Source organism: Haematobia irritans, chromosome 5 (assembly GCF_050003625.1).
Source record: "Haematobia irritans isolate KBUSLIRL chromosome 5, ASM5000362v1, whole genome shotgun sequence".
NCBI lineage: Eukaryota > Metazoa > Arthropoda > Insecta > Diptera > Muscidae > Haematobia > Haematobia irritans.
The window spans coordinates 109348926-109373661 of NC_134401.1; the positions used below are offsets into that span (position 1 = coordinate 109348926).

The window sequence follows — 24736 nt, forward strand, 5'->3', positions numbered from 1 at the left end:
TTTTGGTTTAAAGTTTTTTTTTGGAATTAAGAAAATATTTTTTACTTCGAAGTATCCATCACTATTTGGATTTTTAAACTGGCATTTGTTTGTACTTGAATAGCTTTATTAATATACCGGAAAAATAGAATGACAATTCGATAAATAAGATCTACATCCTAATTTTAATTTTATAGGTCCTAGATTTAAAATCAGATAGGTCGCCAAAAAATGTCCTTATTTTTAAAGAATCAATACCAAAATCCTTAAAGGAAGGTCAAAATCTTTGGATCCAAGTTAACTGTTTTATTTTTTGAGTGTATTAATTAATAGAACAAATTTATTATTCAATTCCATAAATTATGTCTTTTTTTATTTGGTGTTTCCTATTATTTACGTGATTGAAGCAGCTTCAATTAAAAATTAATGGGATCAATTAATTTCGTGATTGAAAAATAAAAACAAACATTTTTTTATTGTATGCATTAAATATGAATTTACAATGTGATCCACAATTCTCAAAAACTAAATTATGAAATATATAAATCGTTCAATATCAAATTAAATCAAGTCAATTCCATTCCACATAGGCTAAACGACCTTATAGTACCATATATTCACCTCACAAATTTTTAAAACTTTCATTTCTATTATATATGGGCATGTGTTTTTGTCTTACAGAAATATGGTGTTGGAAAAGTGGCACGAAGAGTATGTTCAACTGCGTGACATTATCGATAAATGCCTGCTAGATATGCTACGTACAACTACAGGAGGAGGAGGTCAAGCAGGTGGTGTACCCAGTTCCGTAGAGACCACAACGATGAAAGCTCTTAGTGCAGATATGCAAGAACGTTTAAAAAAGTTACGTCAAACGCAAATGGAACAGGAAGTGTTAAAAGCATTGGGTAAGTAATGCATGAAAAGTGGTCTGCCTACCTACCGACAGCCAACTCAGCTTAAAAAACCAACAAACATTCCAGGTCTCGCCCCACCCCACCCCGTACCTCTAGTACAAGTGCATACAATATAAGCATCGCTTATATGTAGGTATGTGTCGACCGTTCTATGTAAACGCAAAGTGCCTGTTAAAATAAAATGAGATGTGAAAGTAGCCCACTCATAGAGAAGGTGCAAAATGGGCGTTGGAGAGACTACAGGACTTAAAAATGTTTTTTTTTTTGTGTTTGTTAAATGTTATTGTTCTTGCTAAAAGTTTTTTTTTTTCACCACAAATTCAATTAAATTATTATTTAAAATTGCTTTCACACAATTACCAGATAATGTCAGCATTTTTCTAATGGATGTGTTTTTACCGTTTTCCTTCCCCCTCCTCTCACACAGAGCTATCAAATGAGAAAATTTTGGCTGTATTTCGTGAATGGTCTACAACTGAATTGAGCGCCAAAAATGCTGAAAATACGGAACGTTTGGTTAAATTAAAGGATCAATTGACAATGAATTTAACATCAGACAATTATACAACATTAGTGTAAGTATTATCTTTATTAATATTCTTAGTATATTTAGTTTGTTATAATTTAAATATTTCATCGTATACAAAAACAAAAAACCAAAAGAGTAAAGTAGAAAGTAGAAAGTAAGCATTTTTTGGGATATAATTAAATAAGGTTTGGGTGATAAAGCGTATTTTCATCTTAAAGAAGATTAAGGGACACATGTTTATATGAGTTTTATCTCAGTTCGAATAGAAAATCTTGATGAGAAGCTATATTTGATTTTATTCCAACAGAGATAGTAGGCCACTTATATTGAGTCCATTAATAACAAGTAAGGAAAGTCTAAAGCCGGGCGGGGCCGACTATATTATACCCTGCACCACTTTGTAGATACAAATTTTCGATACCATATCACATCCGCCAAATGTGTTGGGTGCTATATAAATAAAGGTTTGTCCTAAATACATACATTTAAATATCACTCGATTTGGACAGAATTTGATAGACTTTTACAAAATCTATAGACTCAAAATTTAAATTGGCTAATGCACTAGGGTGGAACACAATTTTAGTAAAAAAAAATATGGGAAACATTTAAATCTGAAGCAATTTTAAGGAAACTTTGCAAAAGTTTATTTATGATTTATCGCTCGATATATATGTATTTGAAGTTTAGGAAAATAAGAGTCATTTTTATAACTGTTCGACTAAGCAGTGGCGATTTAACAAGGAAAATGTTGGTATTTTGACCATTTTTGTCGAAATCAGAAAAACATATATATGGGAGCTATATCTAAATCTGAACCGATTTCAATCAAATTTGGTACACATGACTATATTACTAATTGTGCTCCCAGTGCAAAATTTCAACCAAATTGGGCCAAAACTCTGGCTTCTGGGGCCATATAAGTCCATATCGGGCGAAAAATATATATGGAAGCTTTATCTAAATCTGAACCGATTTCAATCAAATTTGGCACACATTACTATACTACCAATTGTACTCCTTGTGCAAAATTTCAAGCTAATCGGGATAAAACTCTGGCTTCTGGGTCCATATAAGTGCATACCGGGCGAAATATATATGGGAGCTATATCTAAATCTGAATCGATTTCAACCAAATTTAGCACGCATAGCTACAATGCTAAATCTACTCCCTGTGCAAAATTTCAACCAAATTGGGCCAAAAATCTGGCTTTTAGGACCATATTAGTCCATATCGGGCGAAAGATATATATGGGAGCTATATCTAAATCTGAACCGATTTCAATCAAATTTTGCGCACTTGACCATACGACTAAGTGTTATGTTTGTACACAATTTCAAGCAAATCGGTATAAAACTCTAGCAGCTGGGTCCATATTAGTGCACATCAGGCGAAAGATATATATGGGAGCTATATCTAAATCTGAACCGATTTCTTCCAAAATCAATAGGGCTCTATTCTGACCTAAGTTAGGAACATGTGTCAAATTTGAAGGCGATTGGACTTAAATTGCGACCTAGACTTTGATCACAAAAATGTGTTCACAGACAGACGGACGGACGGACGGACAGACCGACAGACGGACATGGTTATATCGACTCAGGGACCCACCCTGAGCATTATTGCCAAAGACACCATATGTCTATCTCGTCTCTTTCTGGGTGTTACAAACATATGCACGAACTTATAATACCCTGTTCCACAGTGTGGCGCAGGGTATAAAAACGGGAAATCGCTCAATTAGTGTGGCTAATGTAGCTAAATTTGTGAAAATCGCCAAATATATTTATGTAACAGCTATATGTAGGTCTGAATAAGATCGACTAATACAATTTGAATTCAAGTAGCATAGATTAATAAATAAGAGTATTACGGCCAAATGTGTTCAAATCATACGATTCATATATTTAGGAGCTATATCTAAAACTGAACCGATTTGGATGACATTCTATATGTTTAGGTATTTTGGGTAAGATCGGTTAACATTAAGGGCATTATGGCTATATCTAAATATGAACCGATTTCTATGATTGTTTTCAGGCTTAGTTTATACTATAGAAGATTACAATGAGTCAGATTTGAGTAAGATCGGGATAAGTTAAATAAGGATATTGTGGCCAAATTCTTGAAAATCAGGCGATACGTAAATATTGAGTCCAATAATAAATAAGTAAGTAAAGTAGAAAGTCGGGCGGGGCCGACTATATCATACCCTAAACCATCATTACAGAATTAGTAATCATAAGCATTTGTGGGGTAACATATAGGTCTGGGAGATAAACCGCAGTTGCATATTTAAGAAAATTAAGGGGTACATGTCTATGGGTGCTTTGTGTCAATCTGACTATAGCTCATAGTCAATGTTGCCAGGAAAAATGTTCGGTTTACCCTACAAGAACAAAAAAAGTTCCCTACTTTCCTATACATTCCCAAACAATTTTCCCTACTATATTTTTCGTTAAATTTAAAAAATTTTACTAAACAAAAATTGTTCTAAGTACTTTATTATCTTAAAACATGAATATGCAACGTATATAACTTAGAATATAAATTTGTATTATGACCACGGTTGCCACAGTTGGTAGAATTCTACCCAAATTAGTAATCTTTTTTGTTAAATCTTTATAAAAATCAAACATATTATACCCTGACCACAATGTTGTTTAGGGTATAATAAAATTTTGGAAAAAGTTTCTATAAACAAATTTTTGTGAGAAATTTTTCTATAGAAATAAAATTTTGAGACACAATTCCACAGAAATAAAATTTTGACAAAACTTTTTATAGAAATAATATTTTGAAAAAAAAATCTATAGAAATACAATTTTGACAAAATGTTCTATAGAAATAAAATGTTGACAAAATTTTCTACAGGAATAAAGTTTACCACACATCGTTAAAGATCAAGCATTGCCGGCTTCTAATTTCCTTCTCTAGAGCCACCAAAATGTAAAAATTATTACAAATTGTGTTGAGTGAAAATGTCCTACATTGTGGCGCTACGTCCCTACAAGACGCTAAATATTAGAAAAACCCTACATATAGGGAATTTCCCCTACTGGCTGTGTTGATATTGCACCTACGGAGTTAGTATGCCACTAATATTGAGCCCATTATTAAAAAAGAGAAAATCGTTAAATTAGTGTGGGTAATAAATACAAATTTGTAAAAATCGAGCAATATTCTTATGTAAGAGCTAAAAGTACGTATAAGTACGATCGGCTAGTACATCAAAATTTGAAATTTGATTAACATTGGTTAATAAATAAGAGTACTATAGCCAAATTTTGGAAAATCGAGCGATGCATATGTATGGAAGCTATATGTAAATCTGAACCAATTTGCATAATATTTTGCTGGTTTGATTAATACCACAAAAGGTTACCTTGTGCAAGATTTGAGTAAGATCAGTTAAGAAATGAGGCCTGTATGGTCAAACATAAGGTTATTAGGGGCGAATTTTTCAAAATCGGGTGATACATATATGGGAGCTATATCTACATCTGAACCGATTTCGATGAAATTTTGCACATATAGTTAGTACTATAGAGGACTGGATCTAGCCAACTTTTAGTAAAATCGGTTAATAAATAGGGGTTCTATGGCCAAATTTGGGAAAATCAGGCTATACATATATATGGGAGCTATATCTAAATCTGAACCGATTTCGATGATTTTTTGCACATATGGTTAGTGCTATAGAAGACTACATTTAGCCAAATTTGAGTAAGATCGGTTGATAAATAAGGGTTTTATGGCCAAATGTAGAAAAATCGGGCGGTACATATATATGGGAGCTATAGCTAAATCTGAACCGATTTCGATGATTTTTTGCACATATAGTGAGTGCTATAGAAAACTACATTTAGCCAAATTTGAGTAAGATCGGTTGATAAATAAGGGTTTTATGGCCAAATTTAGAAAAATCGGGCGATACATATATATGTGAGCTATATCTAAATCTGAACCGATTTGGATGAAATTTTGCAGACTTGAAGGGCATTGGAAAAGCTTAGCTTTTGCCAAATTTGGTGACGATCCGTTTGAAAAAAAGCGCAACGTGACCCCATTTGTCGAAATCGGGCGATACATATATATGGGAGCTATATCTAAATTTGATCCGATTTCTTCCAAATTCAATAGCGTTCGTCCTTGTGCCCAAAGAACTCCCTGTACCAAATTTCATCAAAATCGGTTAATAAGTGCGACCGGAATCCTGTGAACAACAAATACATGGACAGACGGACGGACACCAAGCGCTAGATCGACTCAGGAGGTGATTCTGAGTCGATCGGTATATATTTTATGGGGTCTAAAATCAATATTTCTGGTAGGCACATTTTTTGGCCGATCAAACTTATTATACCCTGACCACTATGTGGTTTAGGGTATAAATAGGGAAATCGCTCAATTAGTGTGGCTAATGTAGCTAAATTTGTGAAAATCGCCAAATATATTTATGTAAGTGCTATATGTAGGTCTGAATAAGATCGATTAATACAACTTGAATTCAAGTAGTATTATTCAAGAGTATTATTGCCAAATGTGCTCAAATCGTACGATTCATATATTTGGGAGCTATATCTAAAACTGAACCGATTTGGATGACGTTTTGCGTGATTAGGTAATACTAAAGAATATTAATTTGGGTAAGATCGGTTAAAAATAAGGACATTATGGCTATATCTAAATCTGAACCGATTTCTATGATTGTTTGCAGGCTTAGTTTATACTATAGAAGATTACAATGAGTCAGATTTGAGTAAGATCGGGATAAGTCAAATAAGGATATTGTGGCCAAATGCTTGAAAATCAGGCGATACGTAAATATGAGACCTATTTCGAAATCTAAATCGATTTGAGTAATATTTTGCAGGTTTGGTTCATAAATGCGGGCATTATGGTTCAAAAATTAGGTTATAAGGGCCACATTTTTGAAAATTTGGTCGATGCATATATATGGGAGCTATATCTCAATCTGAATCGATTTAGATGATATATTGTAGGTTTGGTTGATGAAGTAGAAGATATATACCGAACCGATTTCTATAATTGTTTGCCGAAATATTTTATACTCTAGAGGATTATATTGTGTCAACTTTAAGTAGTATCGGATAGTAAATAATGATATTGTGGCCAAATTATTGAAAACCGGGCTATACATATATCTCTGATGCAACTCCAGAACGCACGAACCGATTTCAACGGAAACAAAATTTTGATCAAATTTTCCATAGAAATGCCATTTTGACAAAATTTTCTATAGAAATAAAATTTTGACAAAATTTTCTATAGAAATAAAATTTTGATAAAATTTTCTATAGAAATAACATTTTGACAAAATTTTCTATGGAAATAAAATCTTGACAAAATTTTCCAAAGAAATAATTTTTTTTGTTATGTTTGGTTTTGTTCATTAAGCACAGTTGTAGTTTTTTGATTTCAGCTTAAAACCATACATAGCTATAAGTGGAGGATGCTGATGAGGAATGTGGTAATTCCGAAACGTGCGTCCATCCAACCATCTTGCAGTCTTTAGGGCTTTGCCCAAATAAATTTGACAAACATTATTTTCCTCTGTTGGTTAAGCTACACTTGTAATTTAGTAAATGCATGGTTTTAAGCTGAAACAAACAAGTATATACGGCCGTAAGTTCGGCCAGGCCGAAGCTTATGTACCCTCCACCATGGATTGCGTGGAAACTTCTACTGAAGACTGTCATCCACAATCTAATTATTTGGGTTGCGGTATCACTTGCCCATGGTTGCCAATGTATCCTTAAACTTCCTAACACCGTAATATATACCACATAGTCCATACGTGGTATATATTAACCTAAAAAAGGCCGATTAAATACATATATAGTTAAGTTTGACAAAATTTTCCATAGAAATAAAATTTTGACAAAAGTTTCTATAGAAATAAAATTTTGACATTTTTTATAGAAGTAAAATTTGGAAAAGATTTTCTACAGAAATAAAATTTTAATAAAATTTTCTATAGAAATAAAATTTTGGCAAAATTTTCTATAAAAATAACATTTTGACAAAATTTTCTACAGATATAAAATTTTGACAAAATTATCTACAGAAATATTGACAAAATTTTGTATTGAAATAAAATTTTAGACTAAATTTGTTATATATAAATAATATTTTACGAAATCTCCTATGGAAATACAATTTTGACAACATTTCCTATAGAACAAAATTTGAAAAAATTTTCTATAGAAATAAAATTTTGACAAAATTTTCTATAGAAATAAAATTTGACAAAATTTTCTATAGAAATAAAATTTTGACAAAATTGTCTATAGAAATAAAATTTTGGACAAAATTTCCTATAGAAATAAAATTTTGACGAAGTTTCTATAGAAATAAACTTATGACAAAGTTTCTACAGAAATAGAATTTTGACAAAATTTTCTATAGAAACAAAATTTTGACAAAATTTTCTATAGAAATAAGATTTTGAAAAATTGTTCTATAGAAATAAAATTTTGACAGAATTTTCTATAGAAATAAAATTGTGGACAATATAAAAAAAGAATTTTTGACAAATTTCTATAGAAATAAAATTTTGACAAAATTATTGAAATACAATTGTTATAGAAATACAATTTTGGACAAAATTTCTATAGAAATGAAAAGAAATAAAATGTTGACAAAATTTTCTATAGATATAAAATTTTTACATCATTATACCCAGCGCCACACTGTGGAACAGGGTATTATAAGTTAGTGCATATGTTTGTAACACCCAGGAGGAGACGAGATAGACACATGGTGTCTTTGGCAATAATAGTCAAGTGTGCAAAATTTGATTGAAATCGGTTCAGATTTAGATATAGCTCCCATATATATCTTTCGCCCGATATGCACTTATATGGACCCAGAAGCCAGAGTTTTATCCCGATTAGCTTGAAATTTTGCACTAGGAGTACAATTGGTAGTATAGTCATGTGTGCCAAATTTGATTGAAATCGGTTCAGATTTAGATATAGCTCCCATAGAAATGTTTTTCTGATTTCGACAAACATGGTCAAAATACCAACATTTTCCTTGGTAAATCGCCACTGCTTAGTCGAAAAGTTGTAAAAATGACTCTAATTTTCCTAAACTGCTAATACATATATATCGAGCGATAAATCATAAATAAACTTTTGCGAAGTTTCCTTAAAATTGCTTCAGATTTAAATGTTTCCCATAGTTTTTTACTAACATTGTGCTCCACCCTAATGCATTAGCCAACTTAAATTTTTAGTCTATATATTTTATAAAAGTCTATCAAATTCTGTCCAAATCGAGTGATATTTAAATGTATGTATTTGGGACAAACCTTTATATATAGCACCCAACACATTTGACGGATGTGATACGGTATCGAAAATTTAGATCTACAAAGTGGTGCAGGGTATAATATAGTCGGCCCCGCCCGACTATATTATACCTTCCTTACTCTAAGTGGTTTCACTGCAATGTGGAAAGTCGTTCGGACTCGGCTATAAAAAGGAGGTCCCTTGGCATTGAGCTTAACATGGAATCGGGCAGCACTCAGTGATAAGAGAGAAGTTCACCAATGTGGTATCACAATGGACTGTATTGTCTTAATGAGCCTGATACATCGGGCTGCCACCTAACATAACCTAACCTAACCTACATAAATAACAACTACTGGTGCCAAATTTCAAGTCGATAGCTTGGTTCGTTCGGAAGTTAGCGTGATTTCAACAGACGAACATCGCTAGATCGGCTGAGAATTTCACGACCCAGAGATTTGGTGACAAATACTCTCCCAACCAGATCGATTCAAATGGTACGCTTCCCGATGATAAATTTAAAGGTTCTACATGGATACTACATCACATGCTGGACTATCTCTTTTTTTGGGTTTTAGAGGAATCTTAAACATTTCGTCTACGCGCCTCTCATATGATTTGTTATATAAATACTATAAAATTTTACTAGCATTACTCGAATGAGTGGAAGAACTAAAATCGGCCAAATTTTTCCTTCCTTCTTCACAGGGTCCCTGGTAACTGCTGTAATACTGGCATAGATCCCGACATCGAAGAACATGAAAGCTATTTGAGCAAATTTAAAAATAAAGTTTTCGATAAATTACGAAATTTAATAGAGGAACATATAGCCAATGATCCAGATGTAATAAAAGGCAGAAAAAAGACTGTACAGGTGAGTGTTAAAAATATCATGCAGACTAATTCAAATTGTGATTCAAAACTCTTTTAAAAAATCTCCCATTCCAAAAACATAGAAAAAATTGTTCCACAAAACGGCGATGTGTTCAAAGCCCAATGTAAAAAACAAACGATTTTCTATTCGAAAAGCTATTGAAGAGGCTAACAGCGAAAACAATTGTGGCAAATGTATCACATATCACAAAAAACCAATTTTACTTTTTACAAAGTTATTGAATAGGCTACAAAGGAAAATGGATGTGGGAAATCTGTGATTCATTTGGGCTATTAATATTAAGCCTCTCTCTCTCTTTCTCTCTCTAGGAAAACATCCATATAAATGGGTGTTCAAAGCACCAATATAGCAAACTAAAACAACGAAAAAAACACCCTTTGCCTTTTTTCATCTACAGAGGCATGCACCAAAAAATTCATCTCTGTTCACTTACACTTGAACCTCTCGATACTTTCATGCAAATCCGTTGGTGTCCTTATGGCATTCATATGTTCTACTTTTTGTGGAGCTTATATTTGGATATTCAAATATGTTTGTTCGTGACTGCGTTTTTTTTTTGTTCTGTTGGTCTTTTGTTTTCCAATAGCTATCATGCGGAAAATTTTCCCAATATGTGTAAGAGGTTTGTTAGTGCATTGGTAACACATCAAAATATCGATTTCGAACCACACTGAAAAAAAGCATGCGCGGTTCCAAAAATTTTGTCTTTACTTTAAATATTTTGGTATTGATTCCGAACCAAAAAAAGCGAAGAATACAAGTAAAGATACTTTTAAGACACAATTCTCTTTTAAATTTAGGTTTTGTGTACTTGCTTCTAGGAGGCAAATTTTGTTTTTTTGTTTTTTTTCAGATTTTTTTTCTTCATATGCTATCAAAGTCCTTTAAAATAAGTTAACGACAACTTTATTTTCCAAATTCAGATTCGACTTCCAGTAGAAATTATGATATGTTTCAAGTAAAAACCATCTTTAAAATAAAGTGTTGAAAAACATGTCCTATATTTGAACGATTTTTTGCTTTGTAGTCAAGATGCAAACAGGCTACAAATTTAAAGACAATTTCATTAATTTTAAAGAATTTTTCTGAATTATTAATGTCAAGTTGACCTTACCCCAAAAAAAAAAAAACTTTCTTTCATGTTATGATACCCATTTTTAAGTAAAATCACTTAATTATAAGGACAATACAACTTCATTGAAAAATTTATCGACTTTTGGACAAGGAGAAACTTTATATTAGAGAAATGCGTCTTCTATGCTAAGCAAAATTTGCATTCGTATTTTAAGGACATGAAATCTTTGGCCTCACCACAATATTTTTTCAGTGCATATACAGTACAAAAATACTTGCCTGTCTGTCCAGCTGGATATGGAATTTATAGAAAATTTTGTCAATATTGGATTTCTATAGAAAATTTTTTAAAAAAAGGTTATTTCGGTAGACAATTTTCTCACAAATTTTATTTCTAAGAAATAATTATCAAAAATTTTATTTCGATAGAAAATTTTCTAAAAAATATTATTTCTATAGAAAATTTTGTCAAACTTGTATTTCTATAGAAAATTTTCTCAAAAATATTATTTCTATAGAAAATTTTGTTAAAATTGTACTTCTATAGAAAATTTTGTCAAAAATTTATTTTTATAGCAAATTTTGCCAAACATTTTATTTGTATAGAAAATTTTCTCAAAAATTTTATTTCTATAGAAAAATTTCTCAAAAACCTTATTTCCATAGAAAATTTTCTCAAAGGTTTTATCTATAGACAATTTTCTCAAAAATTTTACTTCTATGGAAAAAATTTCTATAGAAAATTATTTCACAAATATTATTTCAATAGATTTCCTTTTTTTTAATTTTACTTCTATAGAAAATTGTCTCAACAATTTTACTTCTACAGAAAATTTTTTCAAAATTTTATTTCTATAAACAATTTCCTCAAAATTTTATTTCTATAGAAAATTTTCTTAAAAATTTTATTTCTATAGAAAATTTTCTCAAAATTTTATTTCTATAGAAAATTTTCTCAAAAATGTTATTTCTATAGAAAAATTTCTCAAAAACCTTATTTCCATAGAAAATTTTCTCAAAGGTTTTATCTATAGACAATTTTCTCAAAAATTTTACTTCTATGGAAAAAATTTCTATAGAAAATTATTTCAAAAATATTATTTCAATAGATTTCCTTTTTTTTTTAATTTTACTTCTATAGAAAATTGTCTCAACAATTTTACTTCTACAGAAAATTTTTTCACAATTTTATTTCTATAAACAATTTCCTCAAAATTTTATTTCTATAGAAAATTTTCTTAAAAATTTTATTTCTATAGAAAATTTTCTCAAAATTTTTTTTCTATAGAAAATTTTCTCAAAAATGTTGTTTCTATAGAAAATTTTATTACTATAGAAAATTTTGTCAACATTTTATTTCTATAGAAATTTTGTCAAAATTTTATTTCTATGGAATATTTTGGCAAAATTTTATTTCCATTGGAAATTTTGTCAAAATTTTATTTCTATAGAAAATTTTGTCAAAATTTTATTTCCATAGAAAATTTTGTCTAAATTTTATTTCTATAGAAAATTTTGTCAAAATTTTATTTATTTACAATATGTTGTCAAAATTTTATTTCTATAGAATATTTTGGCAAAATTTTATTTCCATTGAAAATTTTGTCAAAATTTTATTTCTATAGAAAATTTTGCATAATTTTTATTTCTATAGAATATTTTGTCAAAAATTTTATTTCTGTAGAAAATTTTCTCAAAAATTTTATTTGTATAGAAAATTTACTCAAAAATTTTATTTGTATAGAAAATTTTCTCAAAAATCTTATTTCTATAGAAAGTTTTGTCAAAATTGTATTTCTATAGAAAATTGTGGCAAAATTTTAGTTCTATCGAAAATTATGTCAAAAATTTTATTTCTATAGAAAATTTTCTCCACAATTTTACTTCTATAGAAAATGTTCTCAAAAAATTTATTTCTATAGAAAATGTTCTCAAAAAATTTATTTCTATAGAAAATTTTCTCAAAAAATTTATTTATATAGAAATTTTTTCAAAGAATTCATTTCTATAAAAAATTTTCTCAAAAATGCTATCTATAGGCAATTTTCTCAAAAATTTTATTTCCATGGAAAATTTTCTGAAAAATTTTAGTTATATATAAAATGTCAAAATTGTATTTCTATAGGAAATTTTCTCAAAATTTTATTTTTATAGAAAATTTTTTCAAAATTTTATTTCTATAAACAATTTTCTCAACATTTTATTTCTATAGAAAATTTTCTTAAAAATTTTATTTCTATAGAAAATTTTGTTAAAATTTTATTACTATTGAAAATTTTGTCAAAATTTTATCTCTATAGAAATTTTGTCAAAATTGTATTTCTATAGAATATTTTGGCAAAATTTTATTTCCATTGAAAATTTTGTCAAAATTTTATTTCTTAAGTTTTTGTTAAATTTTGATTATTTTTTAGACATTTTCCACAGCCCAATGAACTTTTCCTTTTTATAGTTATGCTTCAAGCATATTAAGAATTAAACATGGCTATAAAGTTCAATAACCATCGTTTTTATACCCTCCACCATAGGATGGGGGTATATTAACTTTGTCATTCCGTTTGTAACACATCGAAATATTGCTTTAAGACCCCATAAAGTATATATATTCTGGGTCGTGGTGAAATTCTGAGTCGATCTGAGCATGTCCGTCCGTCCGTCTGTTGAAGTCACGCTAACTTCCGAACGAAACAAGCTATCGACTTGAAACTTGGCACAAGTAGTTGTTATTGATGTAGGTCGGATGGTATTGCAAATGGGCCATATCGGTCCACTTTTACGTATAGCCCCCATATAAACGGACCCCCAAATTTGGCTTGCGATTGCTCTAAGAGAAGCAAATTTCATCCGATCCGGCTGAAATTCGGTACATGGTGTTGGTATATGTTCTCTAATGACCATGCAGAAATTGGTCCACATCGGCCCATAATTATATATAGCCCCCATATAAACCGATCACCAGATTTGACCTCCGGAGCCTCTTAGAGGAGCAAAATTCATCCGATCGGGTTGAAATTTCGTATGTGGTGTTAGTATATGGTCTCTAATTACCATGCAAAAATTGGTCCACATCGGTCCATAATTATATATAGCCCCCATATAAACCGATCCCCCGATTTGGCTTTCGGAGCCTCTAAGAGAAGCAAATTTCATCCGATAAGGCTGAAATTTGGTACATGGTGTTAATATATGATCTCTAACATCTGTGCAGAAATTGGTCCACATCGGTCAATAATTATATATAGCCCCCATATAAACCGATCCCCCGATTTGGCTTGCGGAGCCTTTAAGAGAAGCAAATATCATCCGATCAGCCTGAAATTTGGTACATGGTCTTAGTATATGGTCCCTAATAAGTACGCAAAAATTGGTCCACATCGGTCCATAATTATATATAGCCCCCATATAAACCGATCCCCCGATTTGGCCTCCGGAGCCTCTTGGAAGACGAAAATTCATCTAATTCAATTGAAATTTGGTACGTGGTGTTAATATATGGCCTCAAACACCCATGCAAAAATTGGTCGAAATCGGTCTATAATTATATATAGCCCCCATATAAACCGATTCCCAGATTCCAGTTATTCAGTCCCCAAATGCAACCAAATTTATCTATACCAATCCTATCTCAAACATCAAATCCTTCTACGAGCAATGCAGCAATTTCCCAAATTTCAAATTTAACTGTTTCAAATGCATCATTAAATACTACTACGCCATCTACATCGAATAGATTTCGTACTCCGTTAACTTCACCTTTACCTAATATTCCCCCAAAACCATTACAAGTGGTACCTTCCAAGAAAACTGTGTTTGCAGCAAAATTTGCCGCGGAAACGACTATCGAGGATATTTCCTTTTATATAAAATCGAAGCTACAAGCTGATATTGAACTGAGTGTCTTCAAGTTTAAATATCGCGAAAGGAGAAGCAAAGCATCATTTAAGATCATCGTTCCAGAGGACATTTTTGATAGAGTGGTTAATCCAGAATTTTGGCCACAGAATGCTCTAATTAAGGAATATATATATAAAGAATCTCCAATTACAGATATTGTATATTTACCAAACAGTTCACAAAATGTTCCAAAAAACTAATTAATACTTCCGATAAGAACATTTCTATAGTATATCAAAATGTAAGAGGTTTAAATACCAAAATTTCTACTCTTTACTCAGACAGTTTTGGTTTCGATTTTCATATAATTGCATTTACTGAAACATGGCTTCAACCAAATGTTTATGATATGGAAATATTATGTTCAAAATACAGAATTTATAGACGCGATCGTGAAAGTAATGTAAGGAAAACAGGTGGTGGAATACTGATAGCAGTATCCACTGAAATTCCTTCTGAACAGATTCTGATTCAACATCTTAACGGTGTTGAGATAGTTATGGTCAAAGTACTCTTCAGGAACATGTCTTTTTTAATTTCTTGTTCTTACATTCCACCTTCATCAGACGATGAAACTTATGCCCGTCACGTTTCGGCAATTTCATCCGCATTTCAATATTTATCAGCATCTGATACTTTAATAGTTTTAGGCGATTTCAATATACCTTCGGCCTCCTGGTTACATTCTTCTGAATCTAACAGCTTAATTCCTATAATCTCAAATAATAATATTTCTAATAACTTTCTTAATTCATTACTAAATCTTGGCCTTTTTCAAATAAATAATATATTTAATTCACATGGCAAACTACTCGATCTAGTTTTTGTTAATGATACATCTAACAGTCGTTTAGAATCGTTTCATGCTTTAACAAAACCGGAAGATCGATATCACCCTACTCTAATAATACATGTCGCTGTCCCAAATTCTCTGCCATCTAGAATCACTGGATCAAAGAAAGAGTATTGTTTTGCTAAAACCGATTATAATATGCTTAATTCATTACTTTCCGCCATAGTTTGGGACGATATTCTTGACTCTGGCAATATTACTGAATTATCGAACCGGTTTTATTCAGTTCTTCAAGATTGCATATCTAAATCAGTGCCACGATTTACTGTGGACAACAATTCGGGACCACCTTGGAAGACCAGGGTCTTAATGAGACTAAAGAATAGAAAGAACAAAATGTTCAGAAAATTCAAGAAATCAGGTTCATCTCTTGATTTTTCAAACTATTCAATAGCCCGTTCTAAATACAATCTGGAGAATAAATTGGCTCATCGAAACTATTTAAGTAGGATGAAGGAGCAACTTAGAGTTGACCCCAAGTCTTTCTATAAATTTGTGAATTCAAAACGTCAATCTAATACCCAACCGACATATCTTAAATATCAGTCACTAACCGCAGATAATGATATGGACATTTCGGATTTATTCGCAGAATTCTTTGCTACGACTTATTCAGATAGATCATATGATTGTAGTAACACATACCCGTTTATAACTAGGAGTTTTGATCGAATCGATTTCTCCTACGTTCATGAAACTACCGTTTTAGATAACTTGAGGACTCTTAAGTCTTCATTTAATGCTGGCCCCGATGGTATTCCGTCTTGTATCTTGAAACTGTGTGCTGATAAACTTTCATATCCTCTATCGTTATTGTTTAATAGTTCATTAAAGTCAGGAGTTCTTCCAGATATATGGAAACGATCTTATATTATCCCTTTGTACAAATCAGGTGACCGAAACGACGTATGCAATTATCGAGGTATCTCAAATCTTAGCGCTATCCCTAAGTTGATGGAGAAGATATTAACTAATTCTATAACCCACCAGATTTCATCATTATTATCTACAAGCCAACATGGTTTTAGAAGAAAAAGATCGACTATAACAAACCTTTTAGAATTTACTTGCTTGGTAAACGATGCTCTTATAAATCGCTTGCAAACTGATACTATCTACACTGATTTCAGTAAAGCATTCGACAAAGTTAATCATGCTCTCCTTCTACGGAAGTTAGATATGATTGGCTTCAGCAATTCTTTATTGAAATGGTTTCAATCGTATTTAATCGGTCGGACACAATGTGTTAAGTTCGGCAATGCGACATCAAGATATGTCTCCGTTACGTCGGGTGTTCCCCAGGGCAGTCATCTCGGGCCAGTTTTATTCTGTTTATTTATTAATGATTTACCATCGATTATAAAATATTCTAATATACTTATGTTCGCTGATGATGTAAAATTATTTCGATCATTTAATGATCCCGTCGATCAATATTATCTACAGATTGATCTTGATAACTTCTCCAATTGGTGTGAATTGAACTTAATGGAGTTAAATACCTCGAAATGTAAGTTAATGCGCTTCTCGAGAGGCACTGTATATGATTCAAGTTATATTATCGGTTCTACCAGGCTGAAGGCGGTTGATTCTTTCAAGGATCTTGGATTGTTAATGGATCAGCGTCTGAACTTCCGTCAACACATTTCTATGGCCATTAGTAAAGCATATGTTACTCTAGGATTTATGAAACGATGGAGTAAGGAGTTTAGAGATTATTCAGTTACTAAAATATTATACACTACATTAGTACGAAGCCATCTTGAGTATGGTTCCATAATTTGGGATCCATATTACACCATCCACTCGGACAAGATAGAATCTGTGCAGAAGCAATTTCTTTTATTCTGCCTACGACACAGAGGCTGGGATCCCCAGTCTTTACCATCATATGAATTTCGTTTGAATCTTATAAAATTACCCTCATTGTCAAGTCGCAGGACAATGTTAAATATCTGTTATATAATGAATATAATTCAAGGTGAGATTGAATCAGAGTTTCTTCTCAACAGGCTTGCCTTCAATGTACCTATTAGGCCCACGAAGAATTTTGAACCATTAAAAATTCTATATCATAGAACAAACTTTGCAAATAATGATCCTTTTCGAAGATTATGCGCGCAATTCAACAAATATTATAACCTTATAGATCTGTCTGAGAATCGAGTAACATTAAAGAGAAACATTATCTTGCACTTGAACAGATAAATTAGTTGTACATATTAGTCTGTAAGGATTTTGTATCTATAGACGTAATAAAATAAAAAAAAAAAAAAAAGATTTGTCCTCCGGAGCGCCTTGGAAGAGCAAAATTCATCCGATTCGGTTGAAATTTGGTACGTGATGTTAGTATATGGTATCCATAAACCATGCAGGAATTGGCTCATATCAGACCATAATTATGTATAGCCCCCCTATAAACCCATCCCCAGATTTGACCTCCGGTGGATAAGCAAAATTCATCCGATCTGATTGAAATGTAGTACGTTGTGTTAGTATGTGGTCTCTAACAACCATGCAGGTATTGGTTCATATCAGTCCATAATTATATATAGCCCCCATATAAACCGATCCCGAGATTTGGTTTTGGAGCCTCTTGGAGGAGCACATTTCATCCGAGTCAGTTGAAAGTAGTATATGGCCGTTAACAACCATGCCTAACTAGGTCCATATCGGTCTATAGTTATATATAGTCCTCAGATAAATCGATCCCCAATCACACAAAAATTGGTCCATATCAAGTTCATAGTTAATTGTGTTTAGCTCCCATATAAGCGACCCCCATATTTCAATTCTGGCTCTCCACGTACTGCGCAAAAATCCATATCGATTCGTAACTATTTGTAGACTAACTCACAATTTAGAAAATGATGTTAAGAAGTGTTAAGATACCTTGCCATCGGTAAGTATTACAACAACGCAAGTAATTTGATTGTGGGTGACAGTCTTTCGCAGAAGTTTCTACGCAATCCATGGTGGAGGGTACATAAGATTCGGCCTGGCCGAACTTACGGCCGTATATACTTGTTATAATTTTTTTTTGTGTAAAAAACTTAGTCAAACAATTTCTCGCATTTCATGAACCTCTGTAGAGGGTGTAAACATACAAATCGATGTTTAGCAAATGATTCCCATGAATAAAATACTCCCCCTATTCCTCAGCCAAAGTAATAAAATAGGCTAAAATGAATAGAAAATTACTTACAATTCGTTAATGGCAAAGATAAAAAGACAGCGAGAAGGAGAAGGCGAAGCGACACGTACAAAGGAATTTCATTTTCCCAAGGAAATTAGACAGAGCTGCTAAGTGAAATAAATCCTAAGAATAGAATTTCCATAGAACAAATTTTGAATTCAATCAGCAAGCAAAAAGTTCTTGTCTACTCTTTTGAACTTTAGCCAGTAAACCAAAAATAAAAAAAAATCGAAATAAACGAAATATCCTTACAAACCTCTATCTAATTGTAAATTCCATAGAAACGAGAATGCTCACATATATAGGACCTTACCTATGGCTCCTTACCAAAACCACCTTCGAGACTTTTCATCAGCAAGTCCATACAATTGGACCAAGAAGCATGGTCCCAAGGTTATAGAAAGTGTATGTAAATGTGAGTGAGGGTGTGTGTGGTAACAATCCAAGTCTTCGTCCTTGGAATGCACCACCTTCATTTCTGAATAAGGCTTAGATTTATTTGATTTCACTCAGCCATTTTTGCATTCAAGTGGAATTTATTAAATATTCAAAAAAAAAAATGCAAGCCATGCAAATTTCCTATGACCCATCTAACAAATGGTGAGCAAAGTTTTACAAAAATTCTAAGAAGGAGGTTTACATTTCAATTCATTTTTAACTTTCTGCAGAATCTTCTTACTGTAATTTCTATGTTTCAATGGATTTCAGTTCTTGTTGTTTTTTATTAATTTACATGCAAAATAATTTTCAAAGTTGTTGAATGTAAATCTTGATATTTTGAACTTTTTAGTGATTTTGAAAGAGTTGTAAAGATAGAAAAATATGTACTCACCACCATAGCGGTGGCGCTATGAAAATTGGCTACAGGAAAATGGGCCCAAAAATCCAAATGAAAAAAATCGCAAATTAAAATTAGGGCTCATTTTAATTTTTGATTTAAAAAAAAGGAACCCTGATGAAAATGAACCGTAGCTGATGGAAAAACAAGTAAGGAAAGTCTATAGTCGGGTTTGGCCGACAACTATAATCTGTAGATCTATATTTTCGATAATCTTTTAAATTTTTTTGGGTCCAATTTTTTATGATTTGGACGGGGGCGATCACTAATTAACGCCCTTTTCGTCTAGGACGCATATTTAAGGACATATGGCCAAAGAAGTTTTTCATATAAAAATTTGATTTTTTTTTTTTGGTAGAATTTTTAAATTTTGGGGTGTGGTCACCAATTAAACCCCTTTTCCTTCAATATTTAAGGAGATAGGTTAGCTATAGTGGCAGCCCGATATATCAGGCTCACTTAGACTATTCAGTTCATTGTGATACCACAGTGGTGAACTTCTCTCTTATCACTGAGTGCTAGCCGAGTTCGAGCGGCGTTTCACATTGCAGTGACACCACTTAGAAAAGCTTTGAAACACTCAGAAATGTCATCAGCATTACTGAGGTGGAATAATCCACAACCGAAAAACTTTTTGGTATTTGGTCGAAACTAGGATTGAACACACGAACCTGTGTTTGCAAGGCGAGCATGCTAACCATTGCACCACGGTGGCTCCCATTTAAGGAGATATGGTCGAAAGAATATTTTCATATAAAAACTAGCGTTACCCGGCCCGCTTCGCTGCTCCTCCCGAAGCATATTTACGTTAACTCAGACAACCATATCCTTCGATCTGAAAACAAATTCGAAAAGATTTGAACTCTTTTAGAGAGAGGAAGTCTGGCATAAAAACTGAAGTACTGATACAAATACAAGTACAAATACCCAAAAATAAACTACATCATACTGATTTCATAACCTTTCTCTACGGCCTTTGTAAATTTCAAGTAAACTTGAGAATTCTAGGTTTTTTTTCAGTTTTACAAGAGGTCTACCTCCTTGTGTAGACGTTCCAGAAAATCTCAAGCAAATTATAAGCCCAATTTATAAAAACAGGGCAAGGGCAGGCCCCTCTTGCCCTCCGAATATAACAAAATCAGATATCCATTATAATAATGTAACCTACCCCACATCTTCTGTAAATTTCAAGTATATTTGAAAAAGTTTAATTGTTTCACGGTATCTACTTGGGGAGAAAGGAGGTCTCCCTTTGCCCTTATATTTTTCCCCGACCAAATATTAAAAAAGCATATACCAGAGAACTGCAACCGGTGGCTTTTTTTTCGTATTGCAATCTTACCCACAAAATGTCGGTGGCAGTGAGTAAGACACCAATTACCATGCGATCTTTTACATTGATACAAATGCGAGAATGAAAACACCACTAGTATATAACAATGTTCGTATGCAGTGTCTTGCAATCTAAAACCAATCGAAATCGTAACAACGCTCGGTAAACAAAAAACGAGTGTGGCACTTAAGTGTGATCAGTGTTGCCAATTTGGTGCTTTTAGCACCAAATTTAGTGCTTTTTGATTTCTAAAAAGCACCAAATTGCCTTTTTGGTGCCTTTTCAAAAAAAGCACCAACTTGGTGCTTTCTGGCATTTTCATTTAGTGCTTTTGGTGCTTTTTTATTTTGAACAGTATTAAGTTTAATTGATACAAAAATTTTGATTAGACTTTCAAGAGCCGAAGAAACTCAAATTTATTGCCAAATATAGAATTTGATTGTTATGAAGTTGGTATTGATTATTTTTTAATTAATATTGTTATTTAGGGTATTCTGTAGGAAAGTCGAACGATGAGTGCCGAATTTTTGAATTTGGTAAAGATGTCATTAAAAACGATGTATTAAATTCACAAGAGCACGCAGAATTGGAATAAGCAATAGACTTCTTCCATATATTAATATTTTGAAAGTTGAAAAACATGACTAATCAAAATGAATTGGACGACAGCATTAAAACTGATCAAAGTGTATACTTAAATAGCAGTTCATAACGGTGAGTACTAAGTTCGAGTTTTGCCGCTAAAGTGAAAACTATAGCAGTAAAAACGGTATAAAATTATGCATATTTGCTGCAAATTTTATTATAATGGGGAATAGACAAATTATCACAAAGTTTGTATTCCTTAAAATTAATTATTAAAGAAAAGTAATTGTTGAAAAATGACTATTTTAGCAGCTAAACTCGATCTTAATACCCACCTTAACTTCTTAAAATTCAATTCATAATTCATCTTCGGAACTTTTTTTTTTTTTTTTTTTTTTTTTTTAGTAGAGCATTTAATTTTCGATTTTGTGGTGGAAGGTGGTATGTTAGAATTTATAATATATTTTTGGTGCTTTTTGGCCTTGGGGAGTTGGCAACACTGAGTGTGATTGCACTCAACAACAACAATTACCAGCAGTTGGCATTAGCTCAAGAGAATTGAGAGAGTACCAAATAAGACAATACCAAACTGCTGAGATATGGGTAACCAATTTGTGTGATTGCTTTACTACGGTGTTTTCGAGAGACCAACACTCATACTAACAAACACCGACAGTCGTCAGTTGCATTGGATTTTTTTTTACCAATTGGTGTTTTAAGATTGCAAATATTGGTGTTTACTAAATACACTGGTCGGTTGCGGTAGATCGCAGCCGCTCTCGAGCATATACCTCATAAAAATTTCATAATATCCCCCAAGTCCTCAGTAAAATTTCAGTAAGTCGACAAATTTTAATTTTTTCACTGTACTTTAAAAAAGTCGGACAAAGGGGAGGCCTCCCTCCTCGAACAAATATCGACAAATAAAGTAGTTGTTCTTTGCCTAGACACCCCCTTCAACGTTCCCTGAAAATTTCAAGCAAATCGTATAATTTTGTTCCAATTTTCAAAAAGTCGGGCAAGGAGGAAGTCCCCCTTCCAAATCAAATATTAAAAAATCAGGTACCCCACAATAAATTCATAACTTCACGGCGTCTTCTCTGTAAATCTCAAGTAGAACAGAGAATTTTTTCTTTACTGTACTTTAAACAAATATCGAAAAATAAAGTAGCGGGTCTTTGTCTATTTAGCCATCAACCCTAACCTTCCTTGGAAATTTCACCATAGGTTAAAGTTAGTTTAAACTTAGGTTAAAGTTAGGTTAAAGTGGCGGCCCGATTAAGATTCATTACCCTCTACGTTTTCCGAACATTTTCATGTGCAAAAATAAAAATTATTTTATAACAAAAGCAACTGCGATGGATTCAAATTATATTTTTTTTGTAATTTCGTTTGTAACACATCGACCCCATAGAGTATATATATTCTGGGTCGTGGTAAAATTCTGAGTCGATCTAAGCAGGCCCGTCCTTTTGTTGAAATCACGCTAACTTCCGAACGAAACAAGCAATCGACTTGAAGGTTGGCAAAAGTAGTTGTTATTGATAGGATGGTATTGCAAATGGGCCATATCGGTTCACTTTTATGTATAGCCCCCATATAAACGGACCCATAGATTTGGCATGCGGAGCCTCGTAGAGAAGCCTATTTCATCCGATCCGGCTGAAATTTGGTACATGGTGTTAGTGTATGGTCTCTAACAACCATGCAAATATTGGTCCACATCGGTCCATAATTATATATAGCGCCAATATAAACCGATCCCCAGATTTGGATTGCGGAGCCTCTAAGAGAAGCAAATTTCGTCCGATCCGGCTGAAATTTGGTACATGGTGTTAGTGTATGGTCTCTAACAACCATGCAAATATTGGTCCACATCGGTCCATAATTATACATAGCCCCCATATAAACCGATCCCCAGATTTGGATTGCGGAGCCTCTAAGAGAAGCAAATTTCATCCGATCCGGCTGAAATTTGGTACATGGTGTCAGCATATAATCTCTAACAACTATGCAAAAATTGGTCCACATCGGTCCATAATTATATATAGCCCCCATATAAACAGATCCCCAAATGTGATCTACGGAGCCTCTTGAAGGAGCAAACTTCATCCTATCCGGTTGAAATCTGGTACATTGCGCTAGTATACGGCCGATAACAACCATGCCGAAATTGGTTCGTATCGATCTATAGTTATATATAGCCCCCAGATAAACCGATCCCCAGATTCCTTGCCATCGGTCGCAACCCGAGAAATTCAATTGTGGATGACCGTCTTTAGTAGAAGTTTCTACGCAATCCATGGTGGAGGGTACATAAGATTCGGACTGGCCGAACTTACGGCCGTATATACTTGTTATATATTAGATTTGACTTTTGTAGGATTTAGATGGAATTTTCAAATTTTTGGGTGTGGTCACCAATTAATGTCCTTTTGGCTCTAGGGTGCTTAGTTTAGCAGATATGGTCAAAAGAAGTTATTCGCATAAAAATTTGAATTTTTTTGGGAACTGGATGGAATTTTTAAATTTTTTTGGGGGTGATCACGAATTATCGTGCGGTTGGCTCGAGGATGCTTGTTTAGGAGATATGGCCAAAAAAAGTTTTTCATAAAAAAATATTCTTTTAGGATTTTGATGGAATTTTTAATTTTTTTGGTGGTGGTCACGAATTCAAGTCTTTTTGTTACCATACTGAAGTTCATTCTTAATATTTCTGGGAATCATACGAAAATTTTCTTCTGCTTTAGTTCATATTGAACTTATGTGTACGGCCATTGACCTTTATACCCACAGTTAGTTCATAAAATTTTTAAGACATACTTAAAAAAAGGAAAATTTCATTGAGCTGTGGAAAATTTCGATAGACATAAAAACAAATTATCTACAAACAAATATTATGTTTTACAATAAAAATAAGTTAAATTTAGCGTTAACAAGGGTTTTTTTTGGGTGCAGAATTTACTAAGATGTTGGACTGCAATTTACGTAATTTTTATACCCTGCGCCACACGGTCGAAGCAGGAATCGAACCCATGACCTTGTGTATGCAAGGCGGGCATGCTAACCATTGCACCACGGTTGCTATCACTCCATAGTTCATTCATATTATTTATGAAAAGTGAAAAAACTAAAATCTTCTGCATTAGTTAGCATTGAACTTACTAACCACGGTCCTTGAAATGTATACCCGAGTTTAGTTTTACAATTTTTTAAGACATACAAGAAAATTTCATTAGGCTGGGGATAATTTCTCAAACCCAATTAATAAATAAACTAAAACAAAATCTGTTTCTTTTTGCAATAAAACTAAGTCCATTTTA

At 32.5% G+C, this 24736-nt stretch overlaps 1 protein-coding gene across 3 annotated transcripts in view; it reads left to right on the forward strand.

The window, feature by feature from the left end:
- Window positions 1-24736, forward strand: part of LOC142238399 (protein qui-1) — a 257385-nt gene that overhangs the window by 37925 nt on the left and 194724 nt on the right. For all 3 annotated transcript variants that reach the window (XM_075310038.1, XM_075310039.1, XM_075310037.1), the window contains exons 4-6: window positions 661-887; window positions 1324-1471; window positions 9454-9619. In XM_075310038.1, the coding sequence (XP_075166153.1) occupies window positions 661-887; window positions 1324-1471; window positions 9454-9619 (541 nt within the window). The remainder of the gene's footprint in view (window positions 1-660; window positions 888-1323; window positions 1472-9453; window positions 9620-24736) is intronic.